We start from the raw sequence: 25,233 nt of genomic DNA on the forward strand, positions 1-25,233 counted from the left end.
TAAGAAATCAATACAATATGCTAAGCATTTCTGTACAAAGGTTGTACACGCTACAACTTCAGGTGTGTACAGTAAAATGATACTTCAGGTCACTGGTTATATGGTTGTTTATTTCTTAACTCGTATACAACTGAGTACAACAACGATCGATACTGCACTCGATACTGTATGCTTCCGCAAGCATCAAACTACCGCGCGATGCACTCGGGCGACAACGCCATCTATCCGCGGTTGGCGAAACCAAACACACATGACTACGAATTTTATAAAACATTTTAGCAGATTGTACATTCCGCCCACCATGAACCGCTGCTGGTTCATAAGTAACTAGTATAACAAATATAGAACTTAACAATTTGATGATCATTAATCACTAGTCCATGGTGGCTCTACAGAATAATTTCATAGAAGTAACACATTATGACAACCTTGAATTTAACTTACACTAGAAAGCAATTTGCTTACAACTTAACAAAATACTTAGGAACTAAATTACAAAATTCTCAAATTCTTGGCTACAAGAGATATCTATAAGATGGTTGTAAGTCAGTGACTAATCGCTAACAGCAAAAGTGATCTTGTATCTACCTATCACATCATGCGTAACATTGTCCGAACCAGCATGCTTGTCAACGATTACGTCCTATAGCCATCTAGCTGAGTGAAAAAACTGACCCATCGGACGTACGATGGATTGACTAGATGGCGAAATACGACAAAAAGATTTCGGTGATGTCTGTCTGTCTTTCTCTACTAGTTTGGTATCTTGGCACTCTTTATGTGGACTGTAATTTATTTTAACCTTGCTTAGCCAAGAGGAACCTTGCTTCCACAAATTCAAACTATCGCGATCTTCGACAGCTCTCAAAATATCCGATCTACGATTAGCATTGAAGGTCTTCCATCTACTTCGCTGACTGCTACGCGACGCAAGTACTACGGGAGAGTCAGTCCGAGCGTGAAATTTCTCCTTGGATGAAATATCATGTGGTTCTGGCTCCCAGAATTTCTTCAACGTATCATTCTCATTTATCTGAGTGTGCATGCTGACCATAACACTGTTTTCTTGGCACAACTTAAATTTTTGAGGATTTGCATGAATCTGGCCATATAAGATCCATCCAAAGTGAGTGTTTTGGACCACAGGGGACCCAGGAGGACCCTTGATGAGACCTTCAGCTAAAATCTGACTATGCACTTCTGCACCAAGCAGCAAATCTATTTTATTGGGTATATCAAACTTCGGGTCAGCTAACTTCAACCTAGTTAGTTCTGGCCATAGCTGAACGTTTACCTTCTTTGAGGGAAGAAAAGGCGTCAGTTTGTTAACTACATGAGCTTTGACTACCAAAGTGTATTGAGGATCATGGATAGACTTCAGCTTGATTTCTACCATCGACATAGAAGCTACAGACTTGTCCTGATTACCAACTCCTGAAATGTAAACCGTGTTGGGAGTTTTCTTCAGTCCTAATGCTTGTACAGCTGACTCGGTTATTAGAGAAGCCATTGAGCCTTGATCCAACAAGCATCTAACAACTACATCAGCACCTCTTCCCGACTCTACTTCAACAAGAGCTGTAGGCAAGAGGACTTGGCTACAAACCCTTGAAAAACGGGCAATTTCTTCGTTTTGTGATGTGGTTGCTGACGAAACAACTACATCTTTCTCACTCGACTCTCCATTCTCTGACTCTACCTTCTCTGACTCTACATTCTCCGTTGCTTGGGGATGAAGTAGAGAATGGTGCTTCCTTCTACATACTCTACATCTAGAGGATTGACGGCATGAAAAGACAAAATGGTCCGGGCTCATACAATTGAAACACAGCCTACTAGTTTGGACAAAGTTATGCCGGGTATTATAGTCACTCTTCGCAAAATCTTTACAATTCATTAACTTATGATCGCCTCTACAATATTGACAGCTAAATTTGGACAGATTGGGTGTATTAGAACCATTAAAATTCGCTACATGAAAAACATTGACCTTATTGCTCACATTAGAAGGCTTAGGTTTAGCATCCAAAAACTCTAGAGATCTAAACTTATGTTCAAGAAACTCTTTAAAAGCAGACAAAGTAGGCAATTCATCAGATTCATTTGCCTTTGATTCCCATTGCTTCCTGGACTCAGGATCCAGCTTTTGACTCGTAATGTAAATGATAATAATGTCCCAGTTACTAATGTCTATCTCTATATTTTGTAGAGCACTAAGACATTCGTTCATATTGTCTAATAATTCTCTAATAGCACTAGACGATTCATCTTGCAATGCTTTCTGACTCATGAAACGCAGTAAAATGCTGTTAGCCAAATATTTTTTATTATCATAACGATTAGTTAACTGAGTCCAGCAAACACAATAATTTTCATCCGTAATGGGAAAATGTCTCAAAAGCTGCTCTGCTTCTCCAGACAAATGACTCTTAAGATAATGTAGTTTCTGAACGTCATCTAATTTAGTATTGTTGTGTATTAATGAAGTAAAAAGATCCCTAAAACTTGTCCACTCTGTGTACTTTCCAGAAAACTTTGGTATGGAAATTTCAGGCAATTTAACAAAATATTTAGATTTACTATCTTCACTTGACAAACTTACTGACTCTACGGGTGCTTTAACTTTGCCTTTTAATTTTAGTAATGTTTCTTTTAATTCAGTTTTATAATCAAAATATATTTCTTCCGTTCTATCATAGATTGAATTTCTAGAATAATTAGACGTTTCAAATTCTTCCTTAGTTACTTCTGTAATTATCTGTCTATGCACGTCCACAAATGATTGCCATTGATTCTCTAAAGCCTCCAAACGCGTCTCTACATATGAAACCGTTATACGATCTTTAGGTGATTTCCTAAAGTTGACTTTACCTTTAGAGATAAGCTCCTTATTATCCTCCTGAAGTTTATCGAAAACTTCCATGGCTATTATATGTGGTGCATAAACAAATAACTCACTAATCAACAAATAGTAGTAGTACAAACATAAAACACAACTTAAAGTTCAATTTTGAAAATTTCACAAGTCCAAAATAGAACGCAAAATATTTTACAAGTTAGAGTTCAACTTAGAAAATCACAAGTCCTTATTATAACTTAACTAATTCTATGTTACAATCTACAAGAAAATTTTCTAAGTGTTTGAGAATTACAGACATAGACGAAATTTGGGCATGGATTCCCCGTCACTTCACTTTTCTTCGAGAATTAGTCTATGTCCATGCACTAGCTTTAATTTGTTAAAGTTAATTTCTTCTTTGACTTAAGGTCCAATTTTGCTTGAATTTATTTCTTTGACTGAAGGTCCAAATTAGCTTGACAAATAAGTAATTAGTAAAGTACTCACAATTTATCACGGCACACTTCACTCACTATATTCCGCACCAACTTCGCACTCCTGGTCGGGTCGTGTCGTCATCGGGTCCTCGTGACGTCCTCGGTTGAACTTCCCTCTCGCTCCACCACTGGCCGCTGACGTCATAGCCTGGTCTTCCTCTTCAGGCTGAAACCCCTGGCTCCAATCTCCAGGGTTGACACCATCGATGACAATCCGCCACCACGTCGATGCCGACTAGGTTGTACAAACCACCAACCCTATAATCCGCTATATCCGGATCGCAGGAACATATGTACACGCTACAACTTCAGGTGTGTACAGTAAAATGATACTTCAGGTCACTGGTTATATGGTTGTTTATTTCTTAACTCGTATACAACTGAGTACAACAACGATCGATACTGCACTCGATACTGTATGCTTCCGCAAGCATCAAACTACCGCGCGATGCACTCGGGCGACAACGCCATCTATCCGCGGTTGGCGAAACCAAACACACATGACTACGAATTTTATAAAACATTTTAGCAGATTGTACAAAGGTCGAGAGCAAATAAACGAAGACATGCCGCTTCCGTTGTTGATATTGGCATCGCAAATAGACAAATGCCACTAATTTATTCTTACGATTGATGAATATCATAATTTAGTTAATAATCATTAGATTAGAGATCACTAGGCCATCAAATTGTATCTGATTTAATACTTTTGTTTTGCTTTTTATGTGTTTTCTCTGTACTCATTTTTGTGATTTACAATAAAAGTAAATTCATTCATTCAATCATTGTAACTTAAAATGTCTCTTACGTTTAGGTTGTTAATATTGTGAAATGCTAATCTAAGGTAAATAATATTTTTTAAATTGTGAGCTACAAAACCATTTGTGTCACTGGTTGGTACCGGATTCTACATATAAACCTAATTGAAGCGAATACTTCCCTACAATAAACGCTAGCACAAGTACCATCAATTGCTGAAGACTGTAGCTCTGCATACGTAAATGGTTACTCGCATTTATTATGCACTTTAGAATAATCGCTGACATCTAATTGCTTTATGAATTCGTTTAAAATTACTAAAGGAATTTACCATACAGCGCATTCTCCAATCACAGAGAGTTGTAGGGCAGGTCATGGCTGAATGCGTAAGCGCAAACGGATGTGCACACGATAACTTATTATCTAAACTTCATAATAAATATAAGTAGGTATCTACTTAATTTGTATTTACAACAGAACTGGTAGGGAAAGCCAATATTTGTTGAGAGATTTTTATCTATTTCTCGAACAGTAAACACTCTATGACATAAAATGTCCTCAAGATAATAATAAGAACGATTTATTATTGCGCCGTTGTTATAGCTCTGGGTAAATAGAATAAGGTTTTTAAGTGCAGTGATGTTGATGATTGATAATTGTCACGTTAGTAGTACAGACTAGTCTGGCTCCTACACAGCGAGTACCAGGCAAGCAGCGGATTGCAGTGGTATCACGTTACGCGGTGGCTGTTGACACCAGCGCCTGATTAATATTTATGATACGACTGAGCATCTCGCATGGCCGGTTCGTTCGTTCGATGCGAATTAACTCCGTCCCGCTTACACCCACGTTAGCAAATATATATCCGAAGGAGAAAAACGTCCACCACTCATATGCCAACCGCTTTTTCAAACAAACGTGTGTGAGTAAGTGCGAATGAGAATCCCAAATCTTCTTAATTTTTGTACAGTTTTGTTTTTGCTTTCAGATTTTGTGTTGGAACGAGTCTTGAAGGTCACGGATGAATATGCTAATCATCGTTTTTACTACACATTTGTGCATTAATTGAATAATACTTATTAGATTTCCTTTAAAGTTTCTTAATACTGAAGCGGTAGTTGTATAGTTTCAAAAAAACAAAAGTATTACATATAATCAAAAGGTAATTGATTAAAAAGTAAAGAGTTATTTCTACGGAGAAGGGCCGCACGCCTCGAACCTGACCGAATCGAGGTAACCTAACCGGACAGACTTGACTGACATATTACAAATCTGCAGCCTATAAAATTGTGGCCAGACAGAGCTCCGCGTATATTTTTCGCAAAATAATTTAGCCCGATAATGTTCTTTGAATTCAAACATTTTCCTGGTAAATGAATTGTGGAATAAAATATGATAATTTCCTCAGTACACTGGCTACAAAATTGTGTGAAACAGTGACGAGTAACTACATTTAAATTACTCATTGAATGCCATTAGTCATTTAATTTGATGCAGTCGTTTGTAATTAATTTGATGCAATCGTCTTCAGAATGCCAAAGTCAACTGCACAGATCTCAGGCCGTGGAACTTACTAGTTCCACGGCCTAGTATCTAAGGAAAGCGGAAATCATTTTCATTTATTGTACTGTTATTAAAGTCTTCTAAATAAATTGTACTAATGTTGGTTGGATATAAGTACAACTGTTTAACATTTTGTTTGTTTTTCAAACACACCATGTAATTGTATATCGCGCACATCGTTATCATTGTGCATGAGAGCGCCATTATCGTTGTTTGTCTGAATATTTTCCGTGAGCCGCGCGGTGCGCCTCCAGCGCCGGCCGGCATCGCGGCTGCTTCAAGGTCACGTTATCAAGCTGTCGCCAGCCAGCCGACGTCGCGCAAGATACGCGGCCCGCAATAATTACCTACGCATTCTACTCCTTCCATTCTCATCTAGCCACAATTACGCGACACTAGCACGACCGTCTCACAGGAACTCGCCAATCTGTACCTCCGCAATCTCCATTACCCAGCGGAGTTCTAATGCGTGCTCGCGCTGCTGACCACCAGCACCGCAATACCGTCTCAAATCGAATTAGCGGCGTGTTTACATTTTATAAATAGAGCGTTCACGTGGCGCCGTGGAAAGATAAGCGGCCGCCGACTCGTTCTCCATCACTCACCGTGCGCTGCTAACATCCTCCGCGGCGAATCTCAAGTTTCTCCGTCACACTGACACTCGAGCGGGAACTAAAGCACTCACAAACGGCGCACTGAGTTCTGCGGCACACGCGAGGACTGCACAGCGCGACACCCACGACTAGAATGCGGGCGAAACGGCGGCGCGGCGGGGTGCGGGGAGGGAATCGACAGCGACACACGACTCGTACGAAGGCGCGGCGACGAGGACTGCGGCCGGGCAACAGCGCGCTCCCCCCCATTGGTCGGAAGCGGCGTGACGTCAGGCACACCGGCCAATGGCCGCGAGACGACAGTTGCGCGAAGCGGCCGCTTGGAGCGCTAGCGCGGAGCAACTCGCCCGCCCTACAGAGCTTTCTTCAGCTTGGGCGTATGCTTTGCGGGCGGAAAACACTGATTCAGTATCATTATGAAATTAAATATGTGGAATGAATGTCGTTATCCATAAATTATAGGGCATTAGATCGTAATTATTGCAACACCGCTTTTCGTTTCACAAACGTATCTAGACGTTTGAGCGGGTTAATACTTTACGTAGTTTATTGGGCAGCTGCCAGATAAGGTGAATATACCTATGCCGTAGATAAACACAATAATAAATCAGGGCTGAAAGCAAATTGATGGTGTCATCGAGAAAATGAATGATGTACCTAGAGCGGGCTAATGCATAAACAATTTTGAATTAAGATATTAAAACTACGTCATATTCTTACATGATTAACTTAAAATTAAATATACAGACAATTATCATTTAGTTCATTCAGCACCAGAAATATCGTACCTATCGATGAATTGCTTACTTACTTAATTCATATTATTCGTACTTAGACCTAAAATTATTGAGAAGTCTTCGAATAGTGCGTGTTGCCAGTAGGTACTTACTGATAACATATAGATCCGAGACGTAGTCGCTAGATAACCATGGGCACGGCCATGGGCCTTATAAGAAAGCTCAGTCACTCAGCGGGTGATGGAGAGAGCTATTCTTGGAATGGAGTTACTCCACATGATCAAATCAGAAATGAAGAGATCCGTAAGAGAACCGGAGTAGGTAACCGACATCAGCTGAGCATCGAGCTCAGCGTGTTGCAAAGCTGAAGTGGCAATGGGTATATACATAGTCCGAAAAACCGACAGACGTTGGGATCCCGGATGCTGGAATTGCGACCTCGCACCGGAGGCTTCGTGTTCGGACCTAGACCCCCTAGTGGGGGGTCTAGGTCACATCAAACGACTCGCAGGAAGTACTTAGCTGGATTCAGGCGGTTCAAGACTGTGGCGTGTGGAAATCCCTACAAAAGTCCTATGTCCAGCTGTGGGCATCTATCGGTTGACGATGATGATGATGATGATGATATAGATAATAATTAAATTGAAAAAGTTCCAGTGCTCAGAGCTTCATTAGAGAGCTGTAAACAAACCCCTTGGAGCCCGAGGGAGCGACAGCTGTCCCCAAGCCTCAGCTCTGCCATTAAACTCCCACGGATTTTGAAACTCTATGCAAAAGTAAACCTTATGTCCTTAACTTAAAACTTAATTTTCACCTTTACTTATAGGACTTACTAACGTCTCCAAGATGCTGTAAAATACGTGATTGGAAAAGGACTTTAATGTTTGGCAACTACAATTTACTTTCGAATTCTGTGATTATATTGTACAAGAAAGAAGAGATTTAGACATATTACTCGTATATTCTAGAAATGGTCTTAGATAAGACCAACATAGGTTCCTACAAGAAAATGCGAGTAGGTAGATACTTTAAATACCTACTGTAGTTTTCCGATTTATTCTTTTTATTTTTATTATATTGCACTTTTTCCGGGATAAAAGTACCTAGCGGTCATTCCCGAGATCCAAACTATCTCTATACTACATCGAAGTCGCTTAAACCACCTGCTAAGCCCGTAAAAAGCTAACAGACACGCAGACAGACACACCTTCGCATTTTAAATATAAGTTCTTATGGATTGTAGATATTTCGAACCGGTTCACGGATCGATGGGATGCTGCTACTGCTGACAAGGCATGAAGTTGAAGAGTTGAAGCTGTCACGTGTAGAATCAAATAATAATATTTTTTACCCCTGACCCAAAAAGAGGGGTGTTATAAGTTTAACGTGTGTTCTGTGTATCTGTCTGTGGCATCGTAGCTCCTAAGCTAATGAACCAATTTTAATTTATTTTTTTGTTTGAAAGGTGGCTTGATCGAGAGTGTTCTTAGCTATACCTAATCCAAGAAAATCGGTTCAGCCGTTTGAAAGTTATCAGCTCTTTTTTAGTTACTGTAACCTTCACTTGTCGGGAGTGTTATAAATTTTTAATTTACACCTGTATTTATTATAATACAACCGTAGAATCAGTTTCATTATTATGTAAGTAATATATAATATAATATAATAACTTTAAAGACTTTATAATTAAAATTTAATAACACAGAAAGTCGCGCGAAAAGTTTTCAGTCTATAACTTTCAATAACAATTACAAAATAAAATTACTGCTCAAGGAGGCTCTATTCCATAGAAAATAGCTTTAATATCTACGTGTTGCCGTTTAAATTATGTGAACTAAGCACGTGCGAACATCCAGGACAAAGGCGTAAAATTACAGAAATAATCTGCAATTACAGTATTATTCACAATCAAAATATGTATTTTGTGTTCATGTTTTTTAATTAAAATCAAAAATAACTGTGATCTAAGCGACAGTGATACACGCGTCTCGTTTTGATTCTCTCGCAAAATCTAAGTGCGCTTTTAGATTCTAAGCCTATTACTTAGACTCTAAGGCTTTTTTTTTAAACTTTAAGGCTATAACTAAGGTTTCGTTTAGTAATTCAGTTCGATCGATAGGTAACCTATCGCAGGCCATCAGTTATCTTCGTGACCTGATAAGTATTGCTTATTACAATTTAAATCCTTAATTATCTATCTAAGCTAGGGTCTTCAGAGGGTTTTAAAAAAAAAATAATGGTACCTGACTATTATTATAAGCTGACGCATGACCACAATCATGCCCCGTTAGCAAGCAATGCATTTATTTGTAATAATGAATCTAAGTTACTTAGCTGGGGTATTGCTGGTCGAATTACCTTGGAATTGACCCTTTAGTTCCTCTTCTACATACATAATATGGTCTCAACTCTTATAATATAAATAAATAAATAAAAGTTTATTTAGCTCAATCACAAAAAAAAAAACAAGAATAAGAATTAAGATACATTTAAACTTAAACACAAATTAAACTTAAAACTAGAGAATACTAAAACTGTTATTGTGTCTGTGAGCTAAAAGGGCTTTGCCTCAGCAAGATGCTGCAGTATTTGACTACGGCAGCGCTGATTTTCAGGCCTGGTGTCACGACCTGACAACGAAACGGTGCATCTGTATATTAGATGTAAAAAACAACTAAAAAAAAAAGAAAAAAAAAAAGAATATAGGTAGTCAGGCGACCTCCGACCCTTTGAAGACCTCCCTGGCGTAGTGGTAAGCACTGTGGTCTTATTAGTGAGAGGCCCCGGGTTCGATTCCCGGCAGGGGTTTGGAAATTTGTACTTTCTAAATTTCTGGTCTGGTCTGGTAAGAGGCTTCGGCCGTGGCTAGTTACCACCCTACCAGCAAAGTCGTATCGCCAAACGATTTAGCGTTCCAGTACGACTCCGTGTAGAAACCAAAGGAAAACTACCATACTCCTTCCTGGTTAGGCCGCTTCCACGCCGTATTAGACTGCATCATCACTTACCACCAGGTGAGATTGCAGTCAAGAGCTAACATGTATCTGAATAAAAAAAGGCCATAGCTATCTGCTGCGTCCGTAGTGCGTTTCAGGCCAGCGTTGACTTTCAAACAAACAACGTTGCACCGTTTCTCTTTCATTCTAATAATTTCAAAACGTATAAATCTCTCAAGAAAACACGTCCGTTCAACAGTGAAGTCCGTAATCCGAACGCAGGAATCCGTGTGTAATCTATTTTTGAACTCCCCTCGGCGCGTGCGCAGGCAAGGAGAGGAATTACCGGGGTTTAATGCACTGAAATCGCAGTTTAGCAATTACATTACGGCAGAGAAATCCATTTAACTATAAGTACACCCTCTCTCTTCCCTTTGAGTCATATTCAGGTCCTCCTTCCTAAATAATCACATGATGGCAAGAGTTTTCTTGGGATAATAATGCAGTGCGCTCCTATATTGTTCCATAATACTTACAACTCGATTAAGAGAACGAGATTTCGACTCTTAAGTTCTTACAGAGTCTTATTGCTAAAAAACTAAAAAAAAATCTTAAAGTTTTTATCAGTTGTAAGTGCTGACCGATGAACAAACGTGCTCTTCATGGCACAGGGGATGCCGGGCCTCTATATTCAGTCACCCGTCCAGGTATGGACTTGGGTCAACGTAGCTTAACAATGGCAAACGATTTATACACGTTGTTACAACTAGGCCACACGTTATCTATCTTTAGTCTGCAGTACAGACTCTGTATCTGTACCTAAGATCTATAGCTAGAGACCCGTGATACATAGACAGACAGTAGAGTGACATTATAGGGCTCCGTTTTTATCCTTTGGGTACGGAACCCTAAAAACGCTGGATAGTTATTATTCGACATAATTGGAACTTATTTTGAAAGTACATTCTTATAAAGTTATAACTGAATTCGTCTGTGTTGGTGTTAGCTGGCGGTCGTGCTCTGCCTTTTTGTTAAAACTGACATGGAAAGCGCTCTAAAGGGGTGCCGTGCGTATGTCGGCGAGTGCCGGCACAGACGGGGTCCATACTTGTATAGTTGAACTAACTTGTTGTAAAATAATTGTTATCTTTGATTCAATGTAACACAAGAATTGGCCTCAAAAAAATGAAGAAAAACATCTAAATAGCCGCGCCGCGCGCTCCTTAGGCTGCTTTCTTACTTACGTAAGTATTATTTGATGGGATTGCAGTCAAGCACAAGCTAATTATAGTTAAAAAAATCTAAGAAGGCAGTATGCAGTGGTAGTCCCCCACGTTCAGGCATTTTCCCACTGAATGATTGCTAAACTGTGACTGGAAATCGCTCGCGTTGATGCCGAGTGGTGTATGAACAATAAAATATGCTGAAGTGGACGAAGCGCATACCTACCGTAGATATAATATACCAACTATTGTAGACCAGCCAGTCTAGTACCCAGCTTTGACTTGGAGTTTTCGAAAAGGAGAAATAAATCTTTTTATTTATTTTGACCCAAACTCTACACAATATTGGACAACAAAAGGAAAAAGCAACAGCAAGTGTAAATTAAAAATTTATAACACCCCCGGCAAGTGAAGGTTACAGTAACTAGAAAAGAGCTGATAACTTTCAAACGGCTGAACCGATTTTCTTGGATTATAGCTAAGAATACTCTCGATCAAGCCACCTTTCAAACAAAAAACTAAATTAAAATCGGTTCATTAGTTTAGGAGCTACGATGCCACAGACAGATACACACGTCAAACTTATAACACCCCTCTTTTTGGGTCGAGAGTTAAAAATAAGAAAATTGTATACTCAGAGTTCCTTTTTGTACCCAAATTGCATTAGAAATAATTATCCTTAAGACCTAATTATCTTCTCCATTTCAGAATTTTCTTGTTATTTTGGTTTGTCCTTCAATCACGTTACAACGGAGCAACACCAACGAATCGACGTAATTTTTTGCATCGGGTTGGTATAGTTAAAGACTTGGAGTTATCTCGGAAAATCAATGAATTCACACGGGATTTTTAAGAAACAAACCCAAGCAGACGAAGTCGCGGGCATCAGCTACAGAAATATTTTATTTACCTGTTCAATTAATCAATCTCTCAGGCACTTACTTATGTATACCTAGTTTTAAATTTTTGTTTTCTTAGGACTTTCGTAGACCAATCCTTAATCAAAGTTAAATGCTGTTATATGATTAAACCTAAGAACTAAAGCTACGGGCATTATTTTATCCTTCGTAATTTTCTTTTATCATGCCTTGATTACAACAAATGAAAACATAATTCAATTTCATTTCTTTTACCAAAGCCAATCCCGTTTCACTGATGTCAACAATAAAACAGAAATATTATTTTTTGTAACAAATTGTACATTTTGTAAAATCCCCAATGTGTTACGCATAATGGTAACCTTTTGCCTGTCACACTAGTCTCCCACAAGGTGAAATTGCGTATTCCAAACACCACAAATCCCATATACGTTTCAACCGAATTTGAACCTTAAACCTAAAAATTAAAGTCAGATTTGCATGAACATTATGTCGGAAATGAGTCGAAATGGCTAAATTGTTTTTTGTCTTAGACCCACGTGGCGATACCACATGTTTAGAAACATCGCATCCCATACAATCCGGGAGATAACACCGCTTAGATAATGTCTATGCTTTCTTTTCATGTAGGTATATTATAATAGCAATCTTAATACAAAACAAAAAAAAATGTTTTACCTATGTCCGTTATAGACTTTGAAACCATCCAACCGATGTTCCCCAAACCGGTTTAATTAGAAAGGCAATAATGCGAAAATGGATTTAGACCACTAAAACAATGCATTAGTCTTTTTTTATCTTTTTTAAACAGAAATACCAACTAATACCTATTTTTAAGGATATACTTAGGTTATACTAAGAAAACGATGGACTTTCATACACTTTCATTTTCTATGACATAAAAAAACAATGAGTAGGACGGACAGGAAATGCACAGTCTATCGCTAGTGTCGCAACATTGTGTTTCTTGCATGCGAGATTTGGCTGTTCTAGCGAAAACCCCAGGTTAAATTTTCTCTACGTCGTAGCACCTAGCTACTTGGTTAGTCGGATGCAATGTATCTATTAAATAGATATAATATAATATTATATCTGACTAACTAGTACTTAAATAGATTCTCCTTACTTAAAAATATTTTACCCTTCAAAGTTAACGATTCAAAAAGCGCAATAAAGTTGATGATTACAAAACATCATAAAAAAAAACAAATGACAACAGCCAATGAATCAGAAATTCTCATGAAGACCCATCGGGGCCATATGTCCCGCACATTGTCGCCCCCTCCCTCGGCGCACGTAACCTCACCCCTCTAAGGGAACCGCTGAAAAAATTGGACCACAACAAAAAATTGTGTCTTTATTCCGAGAAGCATAGGTTTCAATTTAGATTGGTGTTGTACGTCTTTATAGTATTAGGAGACAAGGTGGTTGAGGGACAAAGTTTTTTCTTGAAAATGTTTGTCGGAGTTCAGTGACCTCATTTTTTTAAAGTTTGAAATCTCATTTGCTTTTATGGAACGCAGTTTAAAATACGAGTACAATTAATTAATTATTATTGTGGTCAAAGTTTGAGTTATAGTGTTTTTCAGTTTTTCTTTTTAATTTTTTTTTTGGGTAATTCATGGGTAGGTAGCTTACTCTAAGAGATCTAAACTGCTAAATAGTATATTGTACCTACCTAAATGATAATGATATACGAAAATTTTTAATTTAATTAACGTATTATTTTAGTTAAAATCAACTAAGTATAAAAATAATACTAGATGTTATATATTATTTATGTATATGTTATGTGTATCGTTGCTCCTAGCAAAACAGCTGAAACTGGGTTTTTATTGTAAGAGCTGAAACAAAAATAAGTGTACCTAAGTACCTATATAAATCCAAGTTAGTTCCACATTTTTTTTAATGTTTTTATAATCGAAGATTTTAAATTATGTTCATCAGACTATCAACACGCGTGTAAGATACGAGTACAATAATCAGGCTTTAGATCAGAATTTAGCGACTCTGTCAGATATGAATCTAGAACATTTTTCTTCTCATTATACCTACCTATTTATCGCATTCCACACGTTATCCTTGTTAACAGGCTTCAAAAATAAAGGAGTTACAATTTTTTCTTTCAACATTTCTTCCTTGAATCTTATTATTTTGTTTTTGGTGAAAACTTTTTCATTTCTGGGGAAAAATGGACTATTGAAAATTAATGTATTTTCGATATGGCTGCAAGCTTTTATACCAAATATCAGAACTGTTTCAACGGAATAACCGCTCTTATAATAGGTATTAGTACTTTCGTATTTATACTATTAAGATGACTATAATACTACGCTACAATCCAATCCAATCCAGCAATCCACTGCAGGAAAAAAAATCTTTCTTTCTTTCACTGCTGGTCATACCTAGGCCTTTTAAAAAGTGCGCCACTAAACACGGTTCTCCCCTGCATCCATTCGCTTCCCGACACCTTCTTCAGGCCATCGTTCCAGCGGGCTGGAGCCCGGAGGTCGTCCTACAATAAGGACACTAGTATTAAAGTGACTACGGTACCCTAAAAAATATTTATCCGTTTATCAAGAGGCAAAATAAACTGATGCTGAATCAAGAGCCTACTATCAAGATAAAATGATGTTACTGAGAACAGTCTATCTGTCAGTATCAATACTAGATCGATAAGATAACTATACTGCATTGGAGATCGTTGTATTTCCAAATTATTTAGTCATTGTCCAAGAATCATGGCGTTCAAAATGCTTTTAGGGGGATTGCTTGTCCTAATTTGTGGTGTGCTGTGCCAAACGAAGGATATTTTGGAACCTAAATTGAAAATATCACAAGGAACCGTTGTAGGGTCCATTACTGAGGATGGCTATTATGAATTTTATGGCATTCCGTACGCTGATTCTACATCAGGTGCTAATAGATTTCAGGTATAGTATACGATTTCAATAACTAGCCATGTTCATACATACCTATTTTTAATTGATGACGGTAGACAGCTACCGCATCAATTTTTAACTGTTCTTGTTTGGATGGCTCTCTAGGCCTTTACTAATATTTATTAACCCCCGACCCAAAAATAGGGGTGTTATAAGTTTGACATGTGTATCTGTGTATCGGTCTGTGGCATCGTAGCCCCTAAACTAATGAATCGATTTTAATTTTGTTTTTTTTGTTTGAAAGGTGGCTTGATCGAAAGTGTTCTTAGCTATAATCCTAAAAAATCGGCTTAGCAGTTTGAAAGTTATCAGTTCTTTTCTAGTTACTGTAACCTTCATTTGTCGGGGGTGTTATAAATTTTTAATTTACACTTGTTATTTCGATAGCTCTCTAAGGCCTTTACTAATATTTGACCACTGACCACGGCAAATGACTGCAATGCATCAGAATACATACGTAATAGTAAAACGTTATAAGCCGTTATATGTGTACGGAGTGTGTATTTTAACTTTTGTTATTAATTAAAAATTACACTCCTTTACGGTAACATGGAAGCTATCCGATAATTCGATATAACACCAGTTTATAGTAGTGTTTGTATGTGATTGACTAAATAAAGCAATATTTCTTTATTCATTTAATAATGATTATGCACCTGTATTTTTAGGCCCCCTCACCTCCACCAACATTTCGCAATGAGTTCTTATCAAATAGAAAAAACGTTAAATGCACTAAAGCTGTGGGTACAGGCTATGAAGGAACCGAAGACTGTCTTGTAGCAGACATTATTACACCAACACTGGATAGCACGAAACGCTTACCTGTTATGGTATGGATAAAAGGCACAGAATTCGATGCAAGAACTGATCTGGACCAATCTTTAAGATTTATGCAGAAGGATGTTGTAGTTGCTCGCCTAAATTACAGAGAATCGATTCTAGGATTTTTATGTTTAGGGACTAAAAGCGCTCCCGGTAATGCAGGACTCAAAGACATAATTGCTGGATTAAAATTTATTCAAAAAGAAATTTCTGTATTCGGTGGAGATCCCAATAACATTATACTAGTTGGACATGGAAGTGGTGCTGCTGCAGTCGATCTAATTTCACTCTCGCCATTGGCAGAAGGTCTGGTGCATAAAGTAATAAGCCAAAGCGGAACCGCACTATCCCCATGGGCTGTGACACGTGATAATTTGAGATATGCCATACAAGTAGCAGAAGCTCTTGGTCATACAGTCACCAGTATAGATACTCTGTCAGAAATTTTAACACGAGCAAGTACAGCAGCATTGATGGCTGTTATAAGCGAACTTGAACTTACAGACAATTCACTAGCGTTTGCCCCATGTATAGAAAAAGAAATAGAAAATGAAGAAGCATTCATGTTAAAGTCACCGTATGAAATCATCAAAGCAGGAGAGCAAATGAAAATTCCTTTCATGACAGGATTCGTAGATTATGAAGGTACGATTCGAGCGAACGAGGGTGTTAATGATGATTGGCTGGAAAGAATGCAGAATAATTTTATGGATTTCTTACAATCTGATTTAGATTTTTCATCGTATGAAGAAAAAGAGAAAACTTCGGAAAAAATAAAATCTTTTTATTTCGGAAATCGTACAATTGATGAAACTCAAGTAAATAAATTTTTAGAGTATAATGGTGATACCATGATATTAGTATCTGCTATAAGAGAATCTCGTATGCGAGCGGAGACATCAAGCTCACCCGTGTATTTGTATAAATTTTCTTATAGAGGAAAACGGAGTGAAGAAGTACTTAGTAGGCCAATACAAGTAGACAGAGCGGGTCATACAGAAGAATTGGTGTATATGTTCACCAACGAAGATGATTTAACTGATTTAGATCTAACTATTGGAGACATTCTTATTGAACGATGGACAAACTTTGCAAAAACTGGGTTGGTATTGTTGATGCATTTGTTTTGATTTTTTACATTATAACACTAAAATACTCATAATGCTCATACCTAATTTTTATTTTACAGACAGCCAACAAGCGAAACATCGAAAGAAACGTGGCTGCCATATTATAATTCGACTCACAGCAACTATCTGAGGATAATAGATGATCAAGAATTAGTTCAAAGTGGAACCTCTAATTTAGATTTTAATTTAAGGAACCCTCATCCAGACATTGTAGCATTTTGGGACAACATTTATTCTGAGTATTTTGCAGATGCTCAGAGTAACTTCAGTTTAGAAGATAGGACCGAACCTAGTAGCCCAATACCACCACCAGAAGACTCCAGCCCTACGCCAGCACCAGATTCTGCCTCCACCGCAGTAGGATATACATTTATTATCATCTCCCTTTTTGCAGTTTTAGACAAAATTCACACCACACAATTACTTTCATAGGAACTTACTTGATAGATTTTATTGCTATCGCTTAAGTTCTACTATTGTATGTAATGTAACAACAGCAAAGGGTAAGGCAAATTGACGTGAATATTTGTATATTATTACAAAAAGCTTAGCTTCGAATCTGCGTCAGTATGTTGATCAACTACATGTACCCATGGTTTTATGCTTACTTGGGTTTTAAGGAAATCCAATTTAAGTAATACTTACGAATCATAATATTTAATGTTATTTTTAATTATCGTTATTTAGTAGGTACTATAATATAATGTAAGAATTAATAATTACTATCTCTTCTCAGAATCAGAAGGCAATCCAAATTATAATAGATATTAATAAAATATTGTCTTTCATTTCTTCCAAATCATTTTCAAAGTCGTTTTCAATATAAAATACCAACATCTCAATCTCTTATCTGTTTAAGATTTATCGATCGAGACCGGACGAACATTCCTGTTTATCGACAAATCTATGACATTTTTATCACTGTCAGATATGCTGGTTTGACGTAGCCAGAGTTTAGCTATCATGTTATTTGCACCTATTCAAGTCTACCTAGTTTATTTACTTAACGTAAATTAACATAAAACATAACTACAATTATTATGATATTACATAGCTAGATTTGTATATATTCATCGTTCCAAATAAGAAAAATCGATCCTCTCTCCTGTTTAAGTCTATGCAGTTGTACCTGCCACTTTAACTTTATTTATGCCGATATACCTGCGCAGAAATCTTATATTGAATGACGCAAAAATATCTCAGCCAATCATAGCGCGCGTTCGTCCGCTGTCATAATATGTATATCTGCCTTTCAGCCCGATCTGTCCAGTAGTTTGAGCTGTGCGTTGACAGATCAGTTAATCAGCCAGTCAGTCAGTCAGTAAGCTTTTCCGTTTATATATAATATACATAGATTATGTTCAGTGTGTGTGTGTGTTGTTTGTGTTATGTGTAGTGGGCAGGCCATGCCTGTCGTAGAGGCGATGGCCGTTGGAGCCGGAAAGTCCTTGAGTGGAGACCGCGTTTAAGCAAACGTAGTGTGGGACGCCCTCCAGCACGATGGACCGACGATATAAAGCGGCTGGCGGGAAGTGGCTGGATGAGGAAGGCTGAGGACCGGGTGTGGTGGCGCTCTATAGGGAAGGCCTATGTCCAACAGTGGACGTCCACAGGCTGATGATGATGATGATGATGATGATGAGATTATGTTCATTAGGAATGTATACCAAAGACGCCACGCCGCCGATGTTGAATGTAAAGCACTTATAAGGGAAGCCGTAAAAACTGCACACTTGCAGATTTAATACTCTGTATAGCTGCAGCTGTGGCAGATGTAAACATACGATTAAACTGTATGGCAACCATTTTTCGAGAATGTATTAAAATTGTATTTTTGAGAGCTATAAAAATATATTTAACAAGTGTAAATTAAAAATTCATAACACCCCCGACAAGATCACCTAAGCTGTTTCTTTTGTTTGTATATGGATTATCATATTATACTCGTAGATAACATGCTATAAAACTTTTGTTGCATAACATGTTTACACTGATACAAGTGTAAATTAAAAATTTATAACACCCCCGACAAGTGAAGGTTACAGTAACTAGAAAAGAGCTGATAACTTTCAAACGACTGAACCGATTTTTTTGGATTATAGCTAAGAACACTTTCGATCAAGTCACCTTTCAAATAAAATAAAAAAAACTAAGTAAATTAAAATGGGTTCATTAGTTTTTTTAAAAAAAAAAAAGAATATTAGCCATGTTAAACAAGAATAATATTCCCCTTTCCCCTCCAATTAAGCGTAAAGCTTGTGCCAGGAGTGGGTACGACAATAGTGCAACGGGTGGGATTTGAACCGGCGACCTTTCGGAATTCAGTCCGCTCCTCAACCGTTGAGCTATTGAGGCTTTAACGAGGAGTTTAGGAGCTACGATGCCACAGACAGATACACAAACACACAGATACACACGTCAAACTTATTACACCTCCCTTTTTGGGTCGGGGGTTAAAAAGAGAAACTGTTGACTGACAATAATGGTCCAAGATCCCAGTGCTAGACATTACTTAAGTATTTTCTGAGAAAATGTGTGGGATAGAGTAGTGCTAATGTTTACTTATAGTTTACATATTTGCTAACTTGTGCTGACGGCCAATTTACAATTATCAGTTGCTAAAGGTAGGTACGTAATTATAGCACGGGACAGGTTGAGATGGCAATCGGTGTATGAGATTTTATAATCAAATCATTATTTACAGTAAAGTTTAGTTAGCATTACTCATTGATTTATAAGTAGGTATGCAGTACACATGCACGGTGCATTTGGCTGAAATTGCCTTGCACACGTGCTGCCCACGATTTTTAACGTTACCTACTCTTTTGTGCGGCGATATAATGTGGATACACCCTAATATTTTCCTTTCTCTAGAAGTATTTGGTAAAGATCCATGCAAGAAACCTTCATTTAGCTGTGGACATCTATCGGTTGTGATTTGGTGTGTAAGGATAAAATTCCTGACCACATGAATACGATAGAGAGTAATATAGTGTTGCAACTTGAGGTCCTAACCAAGGACACAAAACACTGATATGCATCACGAGCTGCTATACCTACTGTCAGGATATTTATTTATTTGTTAGAAATTATATAAGAAAATTATTAATTTATTTAATTAAATCGATAATGGACTCATTTCATGTCATACGATCTGTTGTTAGGAGTGAATTTATAAGTATAAGATTGTGGCGTGTGAAAGTCCTTACAAGAGACCAGCAGAGGACGTCTATCAGTTGTTGATGATGATAGCAATCGCCCCAACTAAACAATTTACTTTGCTATTGATTTTTATTGATTAAAACTCTCAAATAACTTCTACGCGTTGATGTCTGTGACCCTCGCCTAGGTTTCGGAAGGGCATTCCATTAATTCGTTAAAAGTGTGATCGCTAATGTGATCATTAAGTGCTAAACGACTTACGGCCTTTGGCTATACATATCCATAACTTCGTACTAAATTAGTGCCACACTAAGTAGAAGTTTTAACTCTTAAGGATGTCCACGTATGGCTAACGGTACGCAGCGCCGCCCGTGCCGCAGCCGTCTCCCGCGGGCCATGTGGCCACATCCTGCGCCCCTCGTTCAGGTTACACTGACGGATATATGCTACATAATTACTATAAACTATAAAATCTGGTACTTTATAACGAAATCTTAAACTTTGTATCAGAAATAACTGTTCTGAACACGTTCTGAAACAATATTGTAGCCAAAATCACGCTAAATACATATCTTCCAGGTAGTTTTTTTAATTTTAGCAAAATCTTTCGGTTTTTACTAACCCCCGACCCAAAAAGGGGTGTTATAAGTTGGACGTGTGTTTCTGTGTATCTGTCTGTGGCGTCGTAGCTCCTAAACTAATGAACCGATTTTAATTAAGTTTTGTTTTGTTTGAAAGGTGGCTTGATCTATAGCTATAATCCAAGAAAATCGGTTCAGCCGTTTGGAAGTTATGAGCTCTTTTCTAGTTACTGTAACCTTCACTTGTCGGGGGTGTTATAAATTTTTAATTTATACTCGTTATATGTATAAAAAAGTAGTTACTCTCTAAAACACAAGCTTGAAACTCAAAAAGGATTTTAAATATGATAAATTCCATCCGAGTTTTCTGCAGCTGTCTAAAATGATACCGTAAATTAACTAGATCTAGACTAATCATCGTAGAGGTTGAAAAAGGTTTGTCGAAAATACCGGTAAACCAAACAAGATGTTTTAGCATAATTTCAACAAAAAATAAAAACCTAAGTAACCTTGCATAAGAGGTAGGTACTATTACTGAAATTTTATGCATTCTAAATCGTTTGTACCGTACAATGTACATAAAGAAATAAAAAAACCGAACTTAGTATTTTTTCAGCCAAATCAATCAACAAATCGATTAGATGGGGAGGTGACAAAAACACAATATTTTTTACTACACGAAGAATAGTGCCTTCTAACAATCTGTTAATGATCGTAGAATACAGTTAACGATTTTACACTGAAGCCGTGTTTATGAGTGCTCAACTATTAACTGAACGACTAATATTATTATACCTACTTCGATACTATATAAATTATTTATGTCGACAAAGTCAATAGACAAAGGCAAGCAAAGTTTCATATTCGAATCAAAGTTGATAAAATTGCAATACCTAAATTATAATTTATTTTTTTAATAAATGAATAAAAAGGGCACTTTTTCCGACTTTCATAGATGAAGCTCCTAAACTAATGAACCGATTTTAATTTAGCTTTTATATATTTGAAAGGTGGCTTGAGTGTAGCTATAATCCAAGAAAATCGGTTCAGCCGTTTGAAAGTTATCAGCTGTTTTCTAGTTACTGTAAACTTCACTTGTCGAGGGTGTTATAAATTTTTAATTTACACCTGTATCAGTGTAAACATGTTATGCAACAAAAGTTTTATAGCATGTTATCTACGAGTATATAATATGATAATCCATATACAAATACAAGAAAGACATATCAACATACTCGTAAGCGTCAAACCAATAGGTCTAACAACATAAAATTTTGCAGATTGATGTAGATCTTCGCTATCTTTCACTTTGCTTAGACTTAAGTTTCAGTTAAAACGAGTAAGATTTATGCCAGTGGTATTTAACGCTGACAGTGTCAGTCTTAGTGCGATCTTAGCCTTAGACTCCTACAAAGAAAATATATTATTTATCAAAAATTCCACTCAAGTGAAACCGGGGCGTCACCTAGTCAAATATACAAACAGAATAACAACATTAAGGTCACATCGTAGCCGTAGTCCCACAAGTATCGGTTAACAACTCATCAATACAATATTCAGTAGCAAAAGCATATTTACATGTAGATGGGAAATTATTCTCACACAAGGTATTCTCAGTAGACCCACGCAGTTCAACTTTTAAAATTAGATTTTTGTTTCTATATTTACTAAAAAACTTATAAACACAGACCTATTAATAATAGTTGTTTTGAAGTATTGATTTCCTTTTATTACCATTTTCTGCTAGCATTTACAAGTACTAATCAATTTAGTTTTGATATCCATTACACTCCAATCTTTGGCTCTTCTATTTAATGAAGTCTGTGCTGATCTGATACTACTTAAAATCATAAAGTAAAAAAAGAAGCAGTAGATATTTCTAAAGTAAAGAAATTTCAAAATCCGGTCAAGTGTGAGTCGTACCAAGAGCATACGAGCTGTACCAAGATTTTGTATGAAGATTATGTACCTACCTAGTACTACTTACTTTTTAATTTTTTTCAGTTACATCGCAGCCAGTTTGAAATTATTATTACGAATTCTTGAAGCGGCAATACAAATACACATGAGGTACACCCCACTCACAGACAGACGGATAGACGGACAGCGGAGTCCCACTCCCATTGGCACCCATCGGATATGCAGCCTTAATGGTACCTACCTATAATATCGTTTTACAAGCCATCAATGCAATATTAAGGAGACCTAGTTTTCTGAGTTTTTATGCAGTATCGACTTAAAAGCAAAAACTTCTAAGGTTTTTGATCTCTGTCTAGGCTTTTAAATTGGCTTAAATCTGGTCTGGAGTCAGTCTGGTCTGGTCTGTGAATTCTTATAACCGCCTTTAAAAAACGCGAATTGTTTGTGCAAAATAAAATATTATAATAGTACCTGGACCTTAGAAAAAAGTGACCAAAACAAAATTGAATATCGTGAAAATTTTGTATTTTTAATGATATATTCATATTTATAGAATAGAATATATTATTATTTTATTCTAATAAACTTTTACAAGTGCTTTTGAATAGTCAGTCGAAATAAAACTACTAATCTCATACATTTTCATCACTTTCCTGATTAACAGAGCTCTCTCCGTCACTCGTTTCATACAATCGTAGTTCCAATTTCATTTGAATACTAAGCAACCAAAGTCCATGAAATTTTGCAGACATTTTCTAGAAACTAATATCTGTGTCTACTCTGTGGTGTTTTAGATTTTTCTAAAAATATGTAGTTTTAAAATTACAGGGGCTCAAAGATTTGTATGAAATTTTTTAAGACCGCGTAACTTTGAAACCGAATATTTTAACCGAAATCTGGAAAACCACAGACATAGATATTAGTTTCTAGAATATGCCTGCAAAATTTCATGGACTTTGGTTGCTTAATATTCAAATGAAATTGGAACTACGATTGTATGAAACGAGTGACGGAGAGAGCCCTCTTAACTATCACGTCAAAATAATATTAATGTAACTTTTGCTGCCTAATAAAGTTTCTGAAACGTGCCACATACGTGTATTATATTTAGTAGAACTAAATCGATGGAACGTAAATATAGTTTAGTCTAGTACACAAAATATATTATGGAGAACTCGCGATCCTTGACCGAATCTCTGAATATCCTGTAACGAAAATATCACGATCGAAATATATCTACGAGTAAAATTAACCTAATCAGACTTTTCACTTTCGTGGAACAAAGAATAGAACGACGTCCAGGACATTTTTAAATCAATGCTTTTCTAACAACTGGGAAGATGCAACTGCTAGAAAGATTTAGCTAGTTATTTTGACAGAAGTTTTGATGAAAACTAGATACGTAAACTAAACTAATACAAGAAACTAATTACAAGAAATAGTATTGATTGTTGGCTGAATAATGCTAATACAAATTAGAAAGTACAAAGTACTTAGCTGAATAAGTACACTAAGAACAAAATATTTTTTGTTGATTTGGTTCATTTTGTGGAAAGGTGTCCCTATTAAGATATATAAGACGTTTATTTAAATCGTGATTGTATTTCACATAGATGTTTTTTTTTTAATATTTTTAAACCCGATAAAAACTCATACTACTGGTTCATACTTACGATATTCCGCATTTCAGAACGTTTTGTTTTTAAGTAAGTGCCATCCTGATTATTTCAGAAAAAAAATTGAGTATACATACTAAACATCAGATTGATTCAATTAATTTATCGTGTAAATATCCGAGAATTATTATAAAACTTTATACTATTTAAGTGTGGAGTTTACCATGACGAATGCGTCTTGGTTTTACCAATTCCTTCAGTTTGGATCTTATTGTTACCTAGACAGCTAGATCATAGTACAATCTTGATTTTTCATCCCTCTTGTCTAGCCTTCAAGCTGTCATCCTCAGAAAAATGTTCAGAGCAACCAGACCGCTGAATTATAGAGTCGGTAGTTCGACATGCTTTTAGATAAATGAACAGTTTGTCTGTTCGAACACTTCTGGAGCTTAGCCGTCTTAGCTGGCGAGATACGGGAGCTGAGTAATTGCTACTATATCGGTACCTACTCTAGCGATGTGGAATCAATGATGTGAGGGATTATGTGAACCTGTGTGGTTATGGTTGGATAATATCATTTTAGGTCAATATTTCTAGCAATACTTGTGGATTGCGAAGTTGTTATCGATCGAGGGGTTTCATAAGTTTTTGCGCTTGAAAGTTACTTTTAACAATGATTAGTAAAAAAAACAATAATGACTGATTTTTGATCATTTAATCTTTTATTTTGCCGCAGGTCTGATTGCAGCCAAGTGCTAGTTTATAAATTAAAAAAAAGCTTCCTATTTCCTATCTATACTTCCGCAAAGTAACGTCTGCTTCTTTCCAATATCTTACGCGAATCTCGTACCTAATGAAATTATTTTCAAGGATAAAGCTTTTACCTTTGAAGAATCAAAGACATACAGGCATAAAATCAAACCCATTTCCAGTATCGAAGTCCATCACTGGTATCATAAATTACTGCAGTTTTACCTACCGTAATGTTAACTTCTACTTAATGACTTTATTAAA

The 25,233-nt window shown here is 36.8% G+C and overlaps 2 protein-coding genes across 14 annotated transcripts in view; one reads left to right on the forward strand and one right to left on the reverse strand.

The window, feature by feature from the left end:
* The window catches only part of LOC123876561 (myocyte-specific enhancer factor 2), an 88,718-nt gene extending 82,242 nt beyond the window's left edge, over positions 1 to 6,476 (reverse strand). For all 13 annotated transcript variants that reach the window (XM_045922937.1, XM_045922950.1, XM_045922879.1 and 10 more), the window contains exon 1: positions 6,264 to 6,476. The gene's annotated coding sequence lies outside the window, so the exon portion shown is untranslated. The remainder of the gene's footprint in view (positions 1 to 6,263) is intronic.
* Positions 6,477 to 14,785: 8,309 nt separating this feature from the next.
* On the forward strand, positions 14,786 to 17,372 carry LOC123871778 (juvenile hormone esterase-like). Its single transcript, XM_045915721.1, has 3 exons — positions 14,786 to 14,979; positions 15,657 to 16,912; positions 17,000 to 17,372. The coding sequence occupies exons 1-3, from the start codon at positions 14,788 to 14,790 to the stop codon at positions 17,370 to 17,372; spliced, it is 1,821 nt and encodes a 606-aa protein (XP_045771677.1). The 5' UTR covers positions 14,786 to 14,787.
* Positions 17,373 to 25,233: the final 7,861 nt, after the last annotated feature.

This window comes from Maniola jurtina, chromosome 2 (assembly GCF_905333055.1).
Source record: "Maniola jurtina chromosome 2, ilManJurt1.1, whole genome shotgun sequence".
NCBI lineage: Eukaryota > Metazoa > Arthropoda > Insecta > Lepidoptera > Nymphalidae > Maniola > Maniola jurtina.

Bases quoted from the DNA above. Each gene is read 5' to 3' on its own strand.
- LOC123871778 (XM_045915721.1), top strand. From the start codon at position 14,788: ATGGCGTTCAAAATGCTTTTAGGGGGATTGCTTGTCCTAATTTGTGGT. The intron at 14,980-15,656 runs GTATAGTATACG...CTGTATTTTTAG, and splicing joins CAGGTGCTAATAGATTTCAG to GCCCCCTCACCTCCACCAAC. The intron at 16,913-16,999 runs GTTGGTATTGTT...TTTATTTTACAG, and splicing joins ACAAACTTTGCAAAAACTGG to ACAGCCAACAAGCGAAACAT.